The sequence below is a fragment of the Canis aureus genome, chromosome 10, assembly GCF_053574225.1.
Source record: "Canis aureus isolate CA01 chromosome 10, VMU_Caureus_v.1.0, whole genome shotgun sequence".
NCBI lineage: Eukaryota > Metazoa > Chordata > Mammalia > Carnivora > Canidae > Canis > Canis aureus.
In genome coordinates this window covers 62,667,677-62,682,067 of record NC_135620.1, presented here as the reverse complement: position 1 = coordinate 62,682,067, position 14,391 = coordinate 62,667,677, and the positions used below count along the sequence as shown (strand labels likewise).

General features: G+C 47.8%; 1 protein-coding gene across 5 annotated transcripts in view; it reads left to right on the top strand.

Annotated features, from left to right (window-relative positions):
• Positions 1-14,391, top strand: part of ABCA1 (ATP binding cassette subfamily A member 1) — a 128,645-nt gene that overhangs the window by 88,553 nt on the left and 25,701 nt on the right. For 3 of the 5 annotated variants that reach the window (XM_077912764.1, XM_077912763.1, XM_077912767.1), the window contains exons 19-30: positions 824-995; positions 2,233-2,364; positions 3,268-3,410; positions 3,635-3,772; positions 4,516-4,736; positions 6,080-6,158; positions 7,014-7,216; positions 8,789-8,837; positions 9,033-9,146; positions 10,417-10,565; positions 12,066-12,190; positions 13,246-13,344. In XM_077912764.1, the coding sequence (XP_077768890.1) occupies positions 824-995; positions 2,233-2,364; positions 3,268-3,410; positions 3,635-3,772; positions 4,516-4,736; positions 6,080-6,158; positions 7,014-7,216; positions 8,789-8,837; positions 9,033-9,146; positions 10,417-10,565; positions 12,066-12,190; positions 13,246-13,344 (1,624 nt within the window). Of the gene's footprint in view, positions 1-823; positions 996-2,232; positions 2,365-3,267; positions 3,411-3,634; positions 3,773-4,515; positions 4,737-5,979; positions 6,053-6,079; positions 6,159-7,013; positions 7,217-8,788; positions 8,838-9,032; positions 9,147-10,416; positions 10,566-12,065; positions 12,191-13,245; positions 13,345-14,391 lie in introns of all 5 variants that reach the window. The other 2 variants (XM_077912766.1, XM_077912765.1) reach the window with 1 other exon arrangement.

Genomic DNA, 14,391 nt, shown 5'->3' with positions numbered 1-14,391 from the left:
AATTGTTACAGACTCATGGGAGTCGCAAAAAATAGTATCGAGGGGTTTCCCTTGTGCCCTTCATTCAGTTTCCCCCAAAGATAACACTTTGCATAACTCCAGCATGATATCAGAACTGTGACGTTGACGTTGCTACAACGTGTAGATCTTCGGATTGTACCAGTTTTACATGTACTCATTCGTGTGTGTATTTAGGTCCATGCCCTTTGTCACATGGAGAGTCACATAATCACTAGCTCTGTCAAGATGAAGAACTGTTCCATCCACACAAATGCCCTCCTTCTGCCCCTGCAAAGCCACAGCCACCGCCGTTCCTCCCCAGTCCCCGACACCTACCAACCACTACTCTGCTCTCCACATCTTATTTCCAGAATGTGATCTAAATGAGACCATATAGTATGTGTAACATTTTGAGGTCGGCTTTTTGCCACTCAGCAAAATTCCCCTTGAGATCCATCCGAGTTGTGATGTCCATCAACACTGCGTTCCTTTTCATTGCTGAGTCGTGTTCCATGGGCTGGATATTCCATAATTTCAAGGCATGTTTAGATGTGTTTTTTAAACAGCTTTTCGCCTCCTGTATTTTAATTGCTTGTCAAGTCTTTTTTCCCCCAATGGACTGTGAATGTTCCTTTATCAGTGAATTCCCATCACCAACACTACTGCCCGGCTAGGCCCTGAATAAATGTTTGCCTGAGAAACCAGAAGTATCCATGGGGAGAGGACAGTTGTGACGGGACAGGCACAGCCCCATGCCTTCGTGCTCCCCTGTTGGTATTTGCCGTGAGTTTATTCCCATCCTCTGTCTTCTGTCTTCTGCTAGTCTGCATGGAGGAGGAACCCACACACCTGAAGCTGGGCGTGTCCATTCAGAACCTGATGAAGGTTTACCGGGATGGCATGAAGGTGGCTGTGGATGGCCTGGCCTTGAATTTCTATGAGGGCCAGATTACCTCCTTCCTGGGCCACAATGGAGCTGGAAAGACCACCACCATGTAAGAAGAGGGTGCGGCTGTCAGAATCCGCCGCAGGAAGGTTCTGTAGTGCAGTTAGAAAGCAGTACTGGTCTCCCGGGCAAGGGCAGAGCACATGAGGAATTGACGGATGTAAGAGATCATCTCCTCACAGGAGTCCTTTCCCACTGCTGGTTTTGGCTAGATCTCTCCTTGGCCTGAAGCAGACGGAGAACCCTCTTGATGACCTTTCCCATTTAGTTTCTCAGAATTCTGCACTATTCCTGGAACCCTAAGGCTGTGACAGCTCTGAGAAATGGTCTCCTTTTTTTTTTTTTTTTTTTCTTTTTAAAGATTTTATTTATTTGTTAGAGCACACAAGCAGAGGGAGCTGCAGAGGGAGAGGGAAAGATGGGTCCCCACTGAGTGGGGAGCCTGACTCGGGGCTCGATCCCAGGACCCTGGGATCATGACCTGAGCCGAAGGCAGATGCTTAACCAACTGAGCTACTCAGGTGCCCCACAAGGATCTCCTTTTGAGCTGGTTTGGTTAGAACTATGAAGCAAGAGTGTGGAAAGATTTGATATGTTGGAGGGAAGTGATGATTTCCAGGCGCTCTATCACTAAGGAGGTGTGAGCAATAGCTGGCCATATGACTGCCCTTTCTGGGACTTACAGGGACCTATAAAGACCTTAAAGTGGGCAGCGTCACAAGGGAGCATGGGCCATAAGCACCAGAGTCAGCCTCCGTGACTTCCAGTGTGTCTCAACCATTGCTAAGGGTAGATCTTTGGGGATGATGACCTTTTCCTATTTTTTCTTTCCTTTCCTTTCCTCTTTTCTTTATTTGTTAATGCAAAATCAACACGTGAACATTGCAAAATGATTTTTTAAAGTCACACAAAAAATCCTACTGCCTAACATGAAAATTATTTTTATCTTTGAATAACTTTTTCTGGTTTGTCCATTTTTCACGGACATGATTTTAGACTTAGAAAATGTACATTTCAAAGTGTACTTTCTGTTGTAAATTGGAATCATTTAAAAGTGCTTGTTTTGATATTGCCATTTCCAGCACATAGGCCCACTCCTAGTTATCCAGTAAAGCAAAGACTTCTTTGCTTTGTAGGGAGGTCAGTTTGGGTCTGTTAGGAAGGAATAGGGATGGGGGGTGGTTGGTGCCTGTGATGTAGCTGCCCTGGCTCTGCAGCCCAGCATGGGGCATTTCTGGGGGGGGGGGATAACACTGACTCTTGTACCTCAAAATTGTTGTCCTCAGGTCAATCCTGACTGGGTTGTTCCCTCCCACCTCGGGCACTGCCTACATCCTGGGGAAAGACATTCGCTTTGAGATGAACACCATCCGGCAGAACCTGGGAGTCTGCCCCCAGCATAATGTGCTGTTTGACATGTGAGTACGAGCAGTGCTTTGAGAAGCAGACCCTCTCTGGATGTGCGTGTCCTGAATCACGGGTAGGGGCGGGGGGACTCAAGCGTTTTGCCTTCTTCAGGGGTGGCGGGCCTCCCCTCCCTGCACAGTGAGACCTGGTTGCCTTTCCATTTTAGGGAAAGTAAGAGGTGATTATTGGGCGAGAGGTGTCACGTCAGTCCAGCTGGTGGATGAGGGCTTGGGAGATAGTGCTCTCCATTCTTGGCATTGTAGAGGGCCGGTGAGCCCGTCCCCTCTCCCACCACACTCCTCCTTGATGCCCAGACCTGGCGGTGCCTCGGGGCCCTTGTCTCCATGGCCCCGCATTTCCTGCTTCCATTCAGGTTGGCCTGTCAGCAGCTCAGGTCCCCAGGGAGCCTTCGTGGTGGAGCAGAGAAAGACCTGAGCTCTGTGACCTTGGGCAAGGACTTCTCCCCTTCTGGGCTCCCATTTCCTCTTACCTAAAGCGAGCAGCCCAGGCTCTTGTCCTCCACAGGGACCTCCCTGCTGGCACCTCTGAGGTCCTGGAGGGGGCTGCTCCAGGTGAATGCCGAGCCAGCTTCTTGGTCAATGGGGCTGCGGGGTGGGCCCTCTGAGGACCTGAGATTTAAAGTTGCAACTGCCTGACGTATGGCAGCTGGTCCCAGGTGGAAGGGGCTGGAAGGGACCTGTCACATTTCAGCTTTGACTTGAGCAGCTCAGGTGGTTGCTTAATGTTGTTCTATCTTGATTCTTCCTCTTATTTTTCAGAAGTTAATAAAGTTAGAAGAGGTCAGGAAGGGGGGGCAGTGGACACGTGCCTATTTTCTTCTCTTCTGGGTCAGGAAGCACTGTGTTCTGATGCGACCCGTGGGGTGCAGAGTTGACCTGCCCTTCTGTCCCCAGGCTGACTGTGGAAGAACACATCTGGTTCTATGCACGTCTAAAGGGGCTCTCAGAGAAGCACGTGAAAGCAGAGATGGAGCAAATGGCCTTGGATGTTGGTTTGCCACCCAGTAAACTGAAAAGCAAAACAAGTCAGCTGTCAGGTGTGTTCCCCCTCTTCCCTCAACACTCCCCCTCAACCCCCCTGCCCCACACAGGGCAAAAAACAATAGCTGGTCCAGTGTTCCAGTGTGGGGGTGAGTGGGTAGGTCAGAAACGTGTCCCTAGCTTGTCCCTAGGAGGGTGCCTCTATTTGTCTCTCAATGCCTCTGCCTTTGCTGTCTGGGGCCGGTCCTGGAACCTCTCTCTCACCCTCTCTCCCTCACAGGTGGAATGAAGAGAAAGCTGTCTGTGGCTTTGGCCTTTGTTGGGGGATCCAAGGTTGTCATTCTGGATGAGCCCACAGCCGGCGTGGACCCTTACTCCCGTAGGGGAATATGGGAGCTACTGCTCAAATATCGACAAGGTGGCTGATGTGTGCTTACTTCGAGGGAGGGAGGGATGGAGAGGCTCTTGAGCAGTATGGCTGTGGCGGTGGCTCATGGCTGTTCTTGACAGCAGCAGAATTGCTTCTCAAGGAAAATGTGGGACTCCTTTTCTTAAAGCTCTGTGCTCACCCATGGTGCAGATGTGGAAGGAAGGCCTGCTTTACAAGACACTCAATTAACATCATGCCTCATTATCTAGGGGTGGGCAAGAAGAGAAATGGGGAGAAGGGGCATGGTCCCCAGAGCTGCCTCTAGCATAGAACTTGGACATCTCTATTGTAACTGTGTTCCGCTCTAGACCAACTGCTGAGAGCAGAGGCTGTGTCTTTGTTCAACTCCCTCCCAACATGGGACATTATATGTGTTTGTTGAAAGAGTAGATGAGCAAATGAGGGGCATGGACTTCAGAGCCAGTTCCAGCTGGCCCCGAGACCTTGGAAAAGTCATTTAACTTATCTCAGTTCCTTTCCTTATAACAGTAGTGCCTGCCTCATAGAAAATTAAGTCAAGTGAGAATGCTTGCAGACCACCTAGCACACTGCCTGGCATGTAGCAAATTCCCAAATAAATGTTCCCGTTCTGATTTCTGCGAGGATAGTGTTCCCACACAGGCTTCCAGGGTTTTCTGCCTTGGTTCTACAGCTTCGTAGTTCCAGCTGCTTCAATCAACGAGAATCAGTAGGCCTCACTTGTCCCGTGTCCTTGCGTTTGTGCCTGGCAGGTCGCACCATTATTCTCTCCACACACCACATGGATGAAGCAGACATCCTGGGGGACAGGATTGCCATCATCTCCCATGGGAAGCTGTGCTGCGTGGGCTCCTCCCTGTTTCTGAAGAACCAGCTGGGAACAGGCTACTACCTGACCCTGGTCAAGAAGGATGTGGAATCCTCCCTCAGTTCCTGCAGAAACAGCAGTAGCACTGTGTCATATCTGAAAAAGGTGAGCTGTACTTTCAGTGCTGGGCTGGTGCTGGGTCCAGGGAGTCAGGACTTGGTGGCTGTGAGTGGCTTGTCCACCTCCACCCCACTCTCACTGCACTATGGTCCCTTGGGAATCCCATCACACTTCCTATGTGGAAAGCTCAGGACACTTTTGTTCCCGCAGTGCGAGTTTGGTTGAATCCCGCTTCCTTCGTCCTGGGGAGGCACAGTGGATAGAGAAGGTCCTTAGAGGACTTTATAATAACGAAGAAAAAAGACTTGCCAGCAGTGAAGAGCCGTAGCTGCAAAATGCCCTGCCAACTCCTGCTCGTTATCTTTAAATCTCATTGATCTTAACTTTTAAACTATAAAACAACAAATATTCATTGAACACTGATTTCATGCCAGGCAGATTCTGGGCATAAAAGAAAATAAGCAGTAATAGTTAATTTTTCTTAGCATTGTTATCATTTATAAACTTTTTTTTTTTTTGACTTTCATCATTTCAAAGTGCAGGGCTATAGTGGGAGGCTGGTATTGTGTTTGTTATCCCAGATTAGGGAAGTGAGACTTGTAGGTCACTGAGCAGCAGGTAAATAACAGAGGTGGGACCAGAGCCCAATAGCCAGGTAGGTTTTCCTACGTCCCGCAGCACATGCCGAAGATTCATCGGCTGAAACCAGTGGCCCCTAAAACATTTACATCCCAACCTTCAATTCCCATCTGCTTGTTTACCTTTTAACCAGTGCCTGGCTACTCAAGGTGTGGTCTGAGGGCCAGCAGCACTGGGATTACTTGGGAGCTTTTTAGAAATGCAGAAATGGGGGCCCAACTCAGACTCACTAAGTCAGAATCTGCATTTTAACAAGGTCCCCTGGTGGATCAAGATAAATCAAGGCCTGAGAAGCACTGAGCCAGACTAAATAATTAAATAAATAAATAAATAATGAATAAAAGAAAATAAAAAAATTAAAAAAAAAATAGGCAAATCCCATGCCTAGGAAGGTCAGCCAGTGCCTGATGACAGCATTCCTGGCCGGCCCCGTTCCCGTTGACAGCTCTGCTCGCTGACCTCCCGTCCACACAGCACACACGTGTCAGACAGTGGCTTCAGAAGCCATGGCTGCCCACAGTTGGCTCCCAGGAGGAGCCTTTGCAGTTCTCACACCGTAGAGCCTCATGGAAGCCCTCCCTGGCGAAGGTGCTGGCGGCTGTACCTTGCTCGGTCCCTGACCCATTCTCACCTCCTTCTTTGCCATCAGGAGGACAGTGTTTCTCAGAGCAGTTCTGATGCTGGCCTGGGCAGCGACCATGAAAGTGACACGCTGACCATCGGTAAGGACTCTGGGGTTTCTTATTCAGGTGGTGCCTGAGCTTCCCCCAGCTGGGCAGAGTGGAGGCAGAGGAGGACAGGTGCAGAGGCTGGTGGCGCTGACTCAAGGTTTGCTGCTGGGCTGGGGCCGGGGGGGCTGGGAGAGGGTGCCGCTTGGTGGCAGATTGGCTTACCGCTTGCTGGGGAGCCTGGGGCTTGGGCTGGGAGCTGGCAGGGCAGTGTCCCCGAGAGGCTGACGTGATTGGGGGTGGGGGATCTCCTGGGGAGTGGATCTGGCCAGACGCTGGAGACCAGGGATGAGGAGCTGAGGACCCAGCCATGGGAGGGATTGGATCTCAGTAGCTAGGGAGAGTGAGAGCCCGGGAGATGGAGAGCAGCATCCTGGGTCTTCCTTTGGAGGTATATATAGGACACCAGTGTCCCCAGTAACACGTATGGAGCAGAAGCCTTTACTGTGTCCACCTAGGCCCAGTTCCAACCACTGGCTTTTTCCAGGGAGATGTCTCCTTCCATGAACTATTTGATTAACCTTTTATTGACGTAAATAGCAGGAGCCTCCTTTAGAAGGTTAGGGAAGGGTGAAGACTCCTTTAACATTCCTTCCACTCAGGTTCTCTGTTGAAGAATCCTAGAGTTTAGGCCATAGACACAAGACTTTCAACCTCAGAGTCTTCCGTCCTTTCACTCGCCCATCCGCCCTCCATCCTTCTTTCCACCCACCCAGCCACCCACGATATACTGAGAACCTACAGTGTTCCTGACTTTGGTGATACAAAGGTCAATAAGACCTAGCCCTTGCCCCCAGGAACTCTGAGGCCAGAGATACACAAGTATCTGGGACAGGTATCCTGTGTGGGCAGCTGGCTTCTGAGGAGTAGGCAAAGGGAGAAGGTGAGGCATGGCTGGTCCTGAGTAGGGGGCCTCTGAGCTGGCTGAACCGTCTTTGTGCTTTGGTCCCTACAGATGTCTCTGCTATCTCCAACCTCATCAGGAAGCATGTGGCTGAGGCCCGGCTGGTGGAAGACATTGGGCATGAGCTGACTTACGTGCTGCCCTACGAAGCTGCCAAAGAGGGGGCCTTCGTAGAACTTTTCCATGAGATTGATGACCGGCTCTCAGACCTGGGCATCTCTAGTTACGGCATCTCGGAGACGACCCTGGAAGAAGTAAGTTACGTGACTTCAGGGTGTAGCAGGTCCCCCAGTCCCAAGGCTAGACGGGCAGCCTGCTTTTCCCTCATGGGAATAGGATTACCATGGAGCTGGTCATTTTATCCTTAGGTCATTGATATTGGGGTATTATTGGTCACAGTTAACCCTTTACAGTTGTGGGAGACAACAGGAGAGCTCTATTAGGATTGCTCCCTGAGGGATCCCTGGGTGGCTCAGCCGTTTAGCGCCTGCCTTTGGCCCAGGGCGTGATCCTGGAGTCCCGGGATCGAGTCCCACGTTGGGCTCCCGGTGCATGGAGCCTGCTTCTCCCTCTGCCTGTGTCTCTGCCTCTCTCTCTCTCTATGTCTATCATAAATAAATAAATAAATCTTTAAAAAAAAAAAAAAAAAGGATTGCTCCCTGATGTGGCTGTGTCATGGCCATACATAGGAAATAGCCAGCATTTATGGAAAATCTATGTGTGCCTAGCGCTGAACTGGGTGTGTGGGGTTTTTTTTGCTGTTTTTTTTGTTTTGTTTTGTTTTGTTTTAATTATTGTGGGGGCTCCTGGGTGGCTCAGCCAGGTAAGCATCCAACTCTTGATATTGGCTCAGGTCATGATCTCAGGGTCGTGACATTGAGCCCTGTGTCAGGCTCCATGCTCAGCACAAAGTCTGCTTGGGATTCTCTCTCTCTCTCTCTCTCTCTTTCTCTCTCCCTCTGCCCCTTCCCTGATTCATGCACACTCTGTCTCTTTAAATAAAATCTTAAAAAAAAACAAAGTTGTAACTTAATCCCCATAATAAGATGAAAAACTGGGCACTCAGGGATGCCAAGCTAGGATTCAGAATCAGGGGTTTGGGCTAAAAAGCCCACGCTTCCTTTACTGTGTAGCAGCACCTCCCTTTAGAGATCACAACACCACAGACCTGGAGGGCTGGGAAGGATACAAAAGTTGTCTGGCCCAGTGGTCCCCAAGCTTGACCATGCCAAAAAAGCATCTGGGGATATTGCCGACAATAAAAATTCCAAGCCTCAGTCAGCATCAGGGTCTTTGAATCAGAATTTCTGGAGGTAAGGCCTTAATGCCTGTGCTTTTATTACACAGTTTCCAGGCCGTGGAGTATAGTTCAGGGTTTAGAAATCATCGGCTAGTTCACATTCTCTTACGATGTTTGAATCCCTGACATAATATTTCTAGCAATGAGGAACCCATCATCTTTTGATTCATTCTGTCTTGGATGACTTATCATGGTGCTAGGCTTCTCAAAGATTTGCAGCCGTAGACCTAGAAGAAGCCACGTAACCTGCTCCCTGTAGGTTCAGAACAAATTACTTCTGTGGTGTTCGAATGTCATACCTTTAATTTGAAAATGATTGTCCGGATTGATAGTTCTCACTACCGAGGAAATGCTCTCTGGTTAAAAATGCCTTCACTCCCAAGTGACTGGCAAAGTGTTACAAATAAATGAAGCTTTTACTTTTTGTCTTTAGGGGCTAACAAGCCACTCAGTAATGTAATAATCATGGCGGTGATGGTTGCTCTCATAACGTGGTGCTTATAATATTCTCACTCCTGTTTTTCAGATATTTCTCAAAGTGGCTGAAGAGAGTGGGGTGGATGCTGAGACCTCAGGTAACCCTCCGGGGGAGCTGCACACCCTCTGGGCAGTGCCCCCCTGTAGGCCGCCTTAGCTCACCAGAGTTCTGCGTTTCCCTTTCACTTGTTTTATCCCATTCTTATTTTTAGTGTATACATTTGTGACAGATGAGAAGGGCTTGTTTTGTTACAAGTAAAAGAAAATGTGGAATTCTTTCCTTTTGCCTTCAGACGGCACCTTGCCAGCAAGACGAAACAGACGAGCCTTTGGGGACAAGCAGAGCTGTCTTCGCCCATTCACTGAAGATGATGCCATTGATCCTAATGATTCTGATGTAGATCCAGGTCTGTTCGGCCAAGATCTGTGTTCCGTTCTTTGAAAATGAATTTCTGTCTTGGGTACTCCTGTGTTTCCTTTGGAGGCCCTTGAGCCCAGGATGATAGATGCCTACAGGGCCCAAAGGGAAGTGGGAAGATGAGAAAAGCTGCCTTCTCTTTTCCAGCATTAGGCAGACCATCAAACCTGAAAGAGCCCATCCTCATCATTTTCTTCATTGAGTTGAGATCTCTCACTTGAGACACATAATAAAGGATGGTCCCTCAATCCTCTGAATCCATCTATTACCTCTTCTGTGGAGACCGACTTTCTTGCATACATTAGGTGTTTGTTAAGTAAATATTCTTTGAATGGATGAATGATTTTGAATGAAGTCAGCTTTTAGGGTTAACTGTACCTTAGACTTAGATATTCTGGATGAGTGTGTCCCTGTACATTTGACTGGGATGGAGAAGGGGAGGCAGGAAGTCAAGCAAATATTAGTAAGATGTTAAAGCACCTCAGTTAGGAATTATTAGTTGAAGACAAGGATTTTTATACAATTTTGAGGAACAGAAACCTTTTTGGCTCTCCCATTCTTCCAGTTTGTATGAGCGTGTGGCCCTCCTGTTTTCCCGGATTTCAGACATTGTCAGTACCTGGATCATTTCAATGTGTCTACCTTTTACCAAAATAATAGATGGTAGACAAATCAGCATTATATTTTCTCAATCATGTCAGCCTAAATGCATGGCCTGTTTCATAGAATATTCTATAAGAAATTGAGGATGACTTGGTTCATCTGAATGACTTGATATACAACAGTTATGTGTGAACATTTCTCTTCAGTTGTCTTAAGGCACCTTCATTTTCCACACTCATCAGATAGAGCTGGAAGGCAGAAACTGCTACTGTTGGACATCTGCAGTCCTAACATTTCCTTGGACATTGATTTGTCCTGAAAGCCTTTACTTCTGAGAGACTTAATTTATTTTTTTAAGACTTTATTTATTTGAGAAAAAGAGAATAATTGAGAGATCATGAGCAGCGAGGAAGGGCAGAGGGAGAAGCAGACTCTCCACTGAGCAGGGAGCCCAATGTGGGACTTGATCCCAGGACCCTAGGATCATGACCTGAGCCAAAGGCAGATGCTCAACTGACTAAGCCACCCAGGTGCCTGAGACTGTTACTTTCAAACACAAGCGTGCAAGATGGTTGCTGAGGATGCTGGAAGGAGGAGTGTGGTGATGTCTAAACTGCCTAAGATAGTAGGTGACCTTCAGTGTTGGCTTCTTGCAGAATCCAGAGAAACAGACCTGCTCAGCGGGATGGACGGCAAAGGCTCCTACCAGGTCAAGGGCTGGAAACTCACACAGCAGCAGTTTGTGGCACTTCTGTGGAAGAGGCTGCTGATTGCCAGACGGAGTCGGAAGGGATTCTTTGCTCAGGTGAAGTGCTGCTCTGGGCCGGTGCCTCTGGCTTCAGGGGTGGGCTGCGGGCTCCTGACCAGCAAAGGCAGGAGAGGGTCATGGTGACGAGGTGGAGGCTGGAGCCCGCCCGACTCTCTGTATTTCAATCCCAGTCCTGCTTCTTGCCACTCACGCATCTGTGGGCAAGTGACTTCTCTATGCCTCCATGTCCTCATCTTTAGAATGAAGATGATGTGCCTGTGACATAGGGTTGTTATGAGAATTGAAATGATAAGTGCTTAGAAGGGGCCTGTCATTAAGGATTGCTCTGTGTGTGTGTGTGTGTATGTGTGCACACATGTGTGAGTTTTATTGCAGAGGATAGCCTAACAAGGACTGAGTTTAGAAAAATTGGCTGGGCAAATTCAGCTATCATAAGCTGAGAAATGATACATCCAGATGCACTTGATATATAAACTTATTGGAAACGTGATTTTTCTCTAAATTGATGCTTAGCTGCAAATTGACAAAAAGGTAGCCAGAGAGGTCAGAAAAAAACGGACAAACAGAGAAGACTCATTACAGTGTTGCCCGCCTGTCAGTGTTTGCAAGCTCAGTGGCTTGATCAGAAGGGATAAAATGATCCCACTCTCTAAAATCAAGAAGTACAGAGCAAGCATGTGCAGAGAGTCTTCCCCACAGACCAAGTGGGTAATGCAGAGAGTCTGAGTTTGGAGCACACAGACCTGGTTTGGAATTCTGGTGCTGCTACTTATTGGCTGTGTGACCGTGGGCAAGTTCCTTAGTCTCTCTGAGCTCAATTCCCTTGTTTGTTGATTGGTGATAATGTTACTCCTGTTAGGGTTGTAACGATAATGAAATGAGGTAATTGTCACCTAGTATTTTCCCAAAGAAGGACTAAGGTAATTATGCTTTTTGAGGCCATTACCTGGTGACAGTGGCTGCTGTTCCTTTCAGAGCATGGGATCTGACTGGGTCATTTAATCTTGGTCTGCAGATTCCAAGTGAGACTACTGAGGCCACAGAGGGAGTGACTTCACATGGGTAGAGATCGTAGTAGAGACACAGCCAGGCTTCAGGTCTTCAGGCTTCTGGTGCAGGGCTGGTTGTTTTAGCCTTTCTCTGAGCTGAGCTGGGCTCACAGCCCTTGGTGGGGTCTTCCTCAGGTCTTCAGAGGAAAGAGGGCAGGACCCTGTGTTCTATGTCACCCTGACATGTGACCCCTGTGCACTCCGTAGGGTTTTTAGCTTGTTGCCTCTGCTAGGTGGCCACGGCCTCGGGCCTCGTGCTGTCAGCCTCCAGAAATGCCCCAGAGGGAAGGGGTTTCATTTTCAGCATCGCTGCTTCCCACCTGCCATGAGTGCCTTGGTGGAGCTTTGTCTGGGGCCCTGTAATGCTTGTTTGCGTGCTGGCTGGTCCGGGAGGCTAGCTGGACACGTAGGGGCTTGCCCCATGCCTTGTTTTCTAACATTTGCCCTTGGTTTGTAATTTCCTTTCCCCTCTGTGCCCTGGTCATAGATCGTCCTGCCAGCTGTGTTTGTCTGCATTGCTCTGGTGTTCAGCCTGATTGTGCCCCCCTTTGGCAAGTACCCCAGCCTGGAACTTCAGCCCTGGATGTACAACGAACAGTACACGTTTGTCAGGTATGTGTCTGCCTCCTGCACCCCGGGAGAGAAGAGAGCTCAGGCTGACCAAGGGTGTTTGTGCTACTGAGGGCCAAGGGGAGGTGGACCCCGGGATCGCTCAGTGGAGTGGCCTTGATCAGCCCTTGAAAGCTCCTCCACAGACTGATGTTGGATGCAGAGAACAGCAGCAAATTGAACCTCAGATAATAGACCAGTCCTCTGTTCCCACTTTGAGCTCCTTTCCTTCTGTACTGCTGCCATCGGAACCATCATCTGCATGTTACGTAAATAATCTACTCTTGTAAAACGTCTGTGATGAAGCTATATAGTATTTGGCTTTTCGTAGCTAGGTTTTAATTTTGTCATTTAATCCCAAGGCTTCAGGGCACTGTCACAGCCACCTCCAGCCTGTTTGCGTGCACAGGACAATGCATGTGTTCATTGCAGCTACAGATACTAAGTAGCATTTGCTCTTTAGACACAAATGCCAGCTACTCTTAACACTCCAGTTCTTTTCAGACAAAAGGACAAAGGAATTTCTCTACTTCCTTCTGCAGAAGCTTTCTTGAGTCTTGTAGTATTTTAGATCTTTAGATGGGGAAGCCTGTCAGTGACGTGAAAGGGAAGCTTTAAAACAAACAATGAAAACAAAACAAAATGCATAAATATGTGAATCGATTCCTCTTTCTCTAGCCCCGTGTTCCTTTCCTGTTTAGTTCATATTTCATGGATAACTGTGAAAGCACTTTTGGAAAACTGATCCTTAATGAATTTCTTCAATTAAAAAGAAATAGAAAGGTACACGTGTGTTTATATACATGTGCACACATGTTTACACAGCTCCATTCATTACTACTTACACAAGCTGCACTTGAGAGGGCTGTTACCTTGACCCTAAATATGCAGTCAGTGTCAGCTCCTTTTGGGTAGGTCTTGTATTGTACTCATTTCTGTTATGAAAGCTTGGCACACAGGAAGTGCCTAATGAAGTGTTCAGTTCAGAAAAACAGTTGTACCTCCCAATTCTTGGTTTTAATGAATTGCTGAGCTGGCCACCTCTCATGCACCCACAGTAACGACGCTCCTGAGGACATGAGCACCCAGGAACTCTTGAATGCCCTCACCAGAGACCCTGGCTTCGGGACCCGATGTATGGAAGGAAATCCAATCCCGTGAGTGCCACTTCAACAGCTGCCTTGTGTTATGCTGGTCACCTGGTTTGATGTCTGCTGTATTTCCTTTATCAGTTGTGATAGATGCCATATTGTGACTAGTATCATTTGTCCTTTGAACTTTTTTTTTTTTTTAATTTTTAAAAAGCTGATCTAGTAATCTAACCAGACCATCTAGGAACAATTGTAGCCGACTAGGAAAGTTTTCTAGGATCCTGCAGAGTAAACCACTACAGGCATTTATTTACTGCTTTAGAGATTAGTATTTAATTTAAATAGCACTTTATACTGATCAAATGCTTTTTCCTTCTTCCCTTCTGCTGGCTCCTGTACCTAAAAGCAGAGATAGGCTGCCATTATAGATAATTTGCAATTTTGCTTATCAGCTTCTTCACTTTACTAGCCTGAGAAGATGTTGTATTATTGTATATAAAAATGGACATTTTCTTCTTTGGGAGTTGCACATTTTTGTATTTTCCTTCAAAATCATTTTTAAGGAAGTAGGCAGAGTATGAATAAATGCAGTAAAATACCCATGCGTCTCTAAGTGGCCATGGCGTGTGTGTGTGTGTGTGTGTGTGTGTGTGTGTGTGTGTGTGTGTGTGTAGATCTTTGTGCATCAAGACTGAGTTTCCAAGGGAGCTGAACCATGGCCTATGCAGATTTGACACTTCAGGCTCAGGTAGGATGAGGTTCTAGCTCAGCTACACCATAGACTCTGAGGAATTACAGAGAGTGTGGGAAAGTATAGGGAGATTGGAGGAGGAATAACTTGAATTCTAGATTTTATTTATTTATTTTTTAAAGGTTTTATTTATTTATTCATGAGAGACAGACAGAGAGAGAGAGAGAGAGAGAGAGAGAGAGAGAGGCAGAGACACAGGCAGAGGGAGAAGCAGGCTCCATGCAGGGAGCCCCACGTGGGACTCGATCCCGGGTCTCCAGGGTCATGCCCTGGGCTGAAGGCAGCGCTAAACCACTGAGCCACCCAGGCTGCCCGAATTCCAGGTTTTAAGGGGAAGGTTCTCACTTTGTCAGTGGACAGAC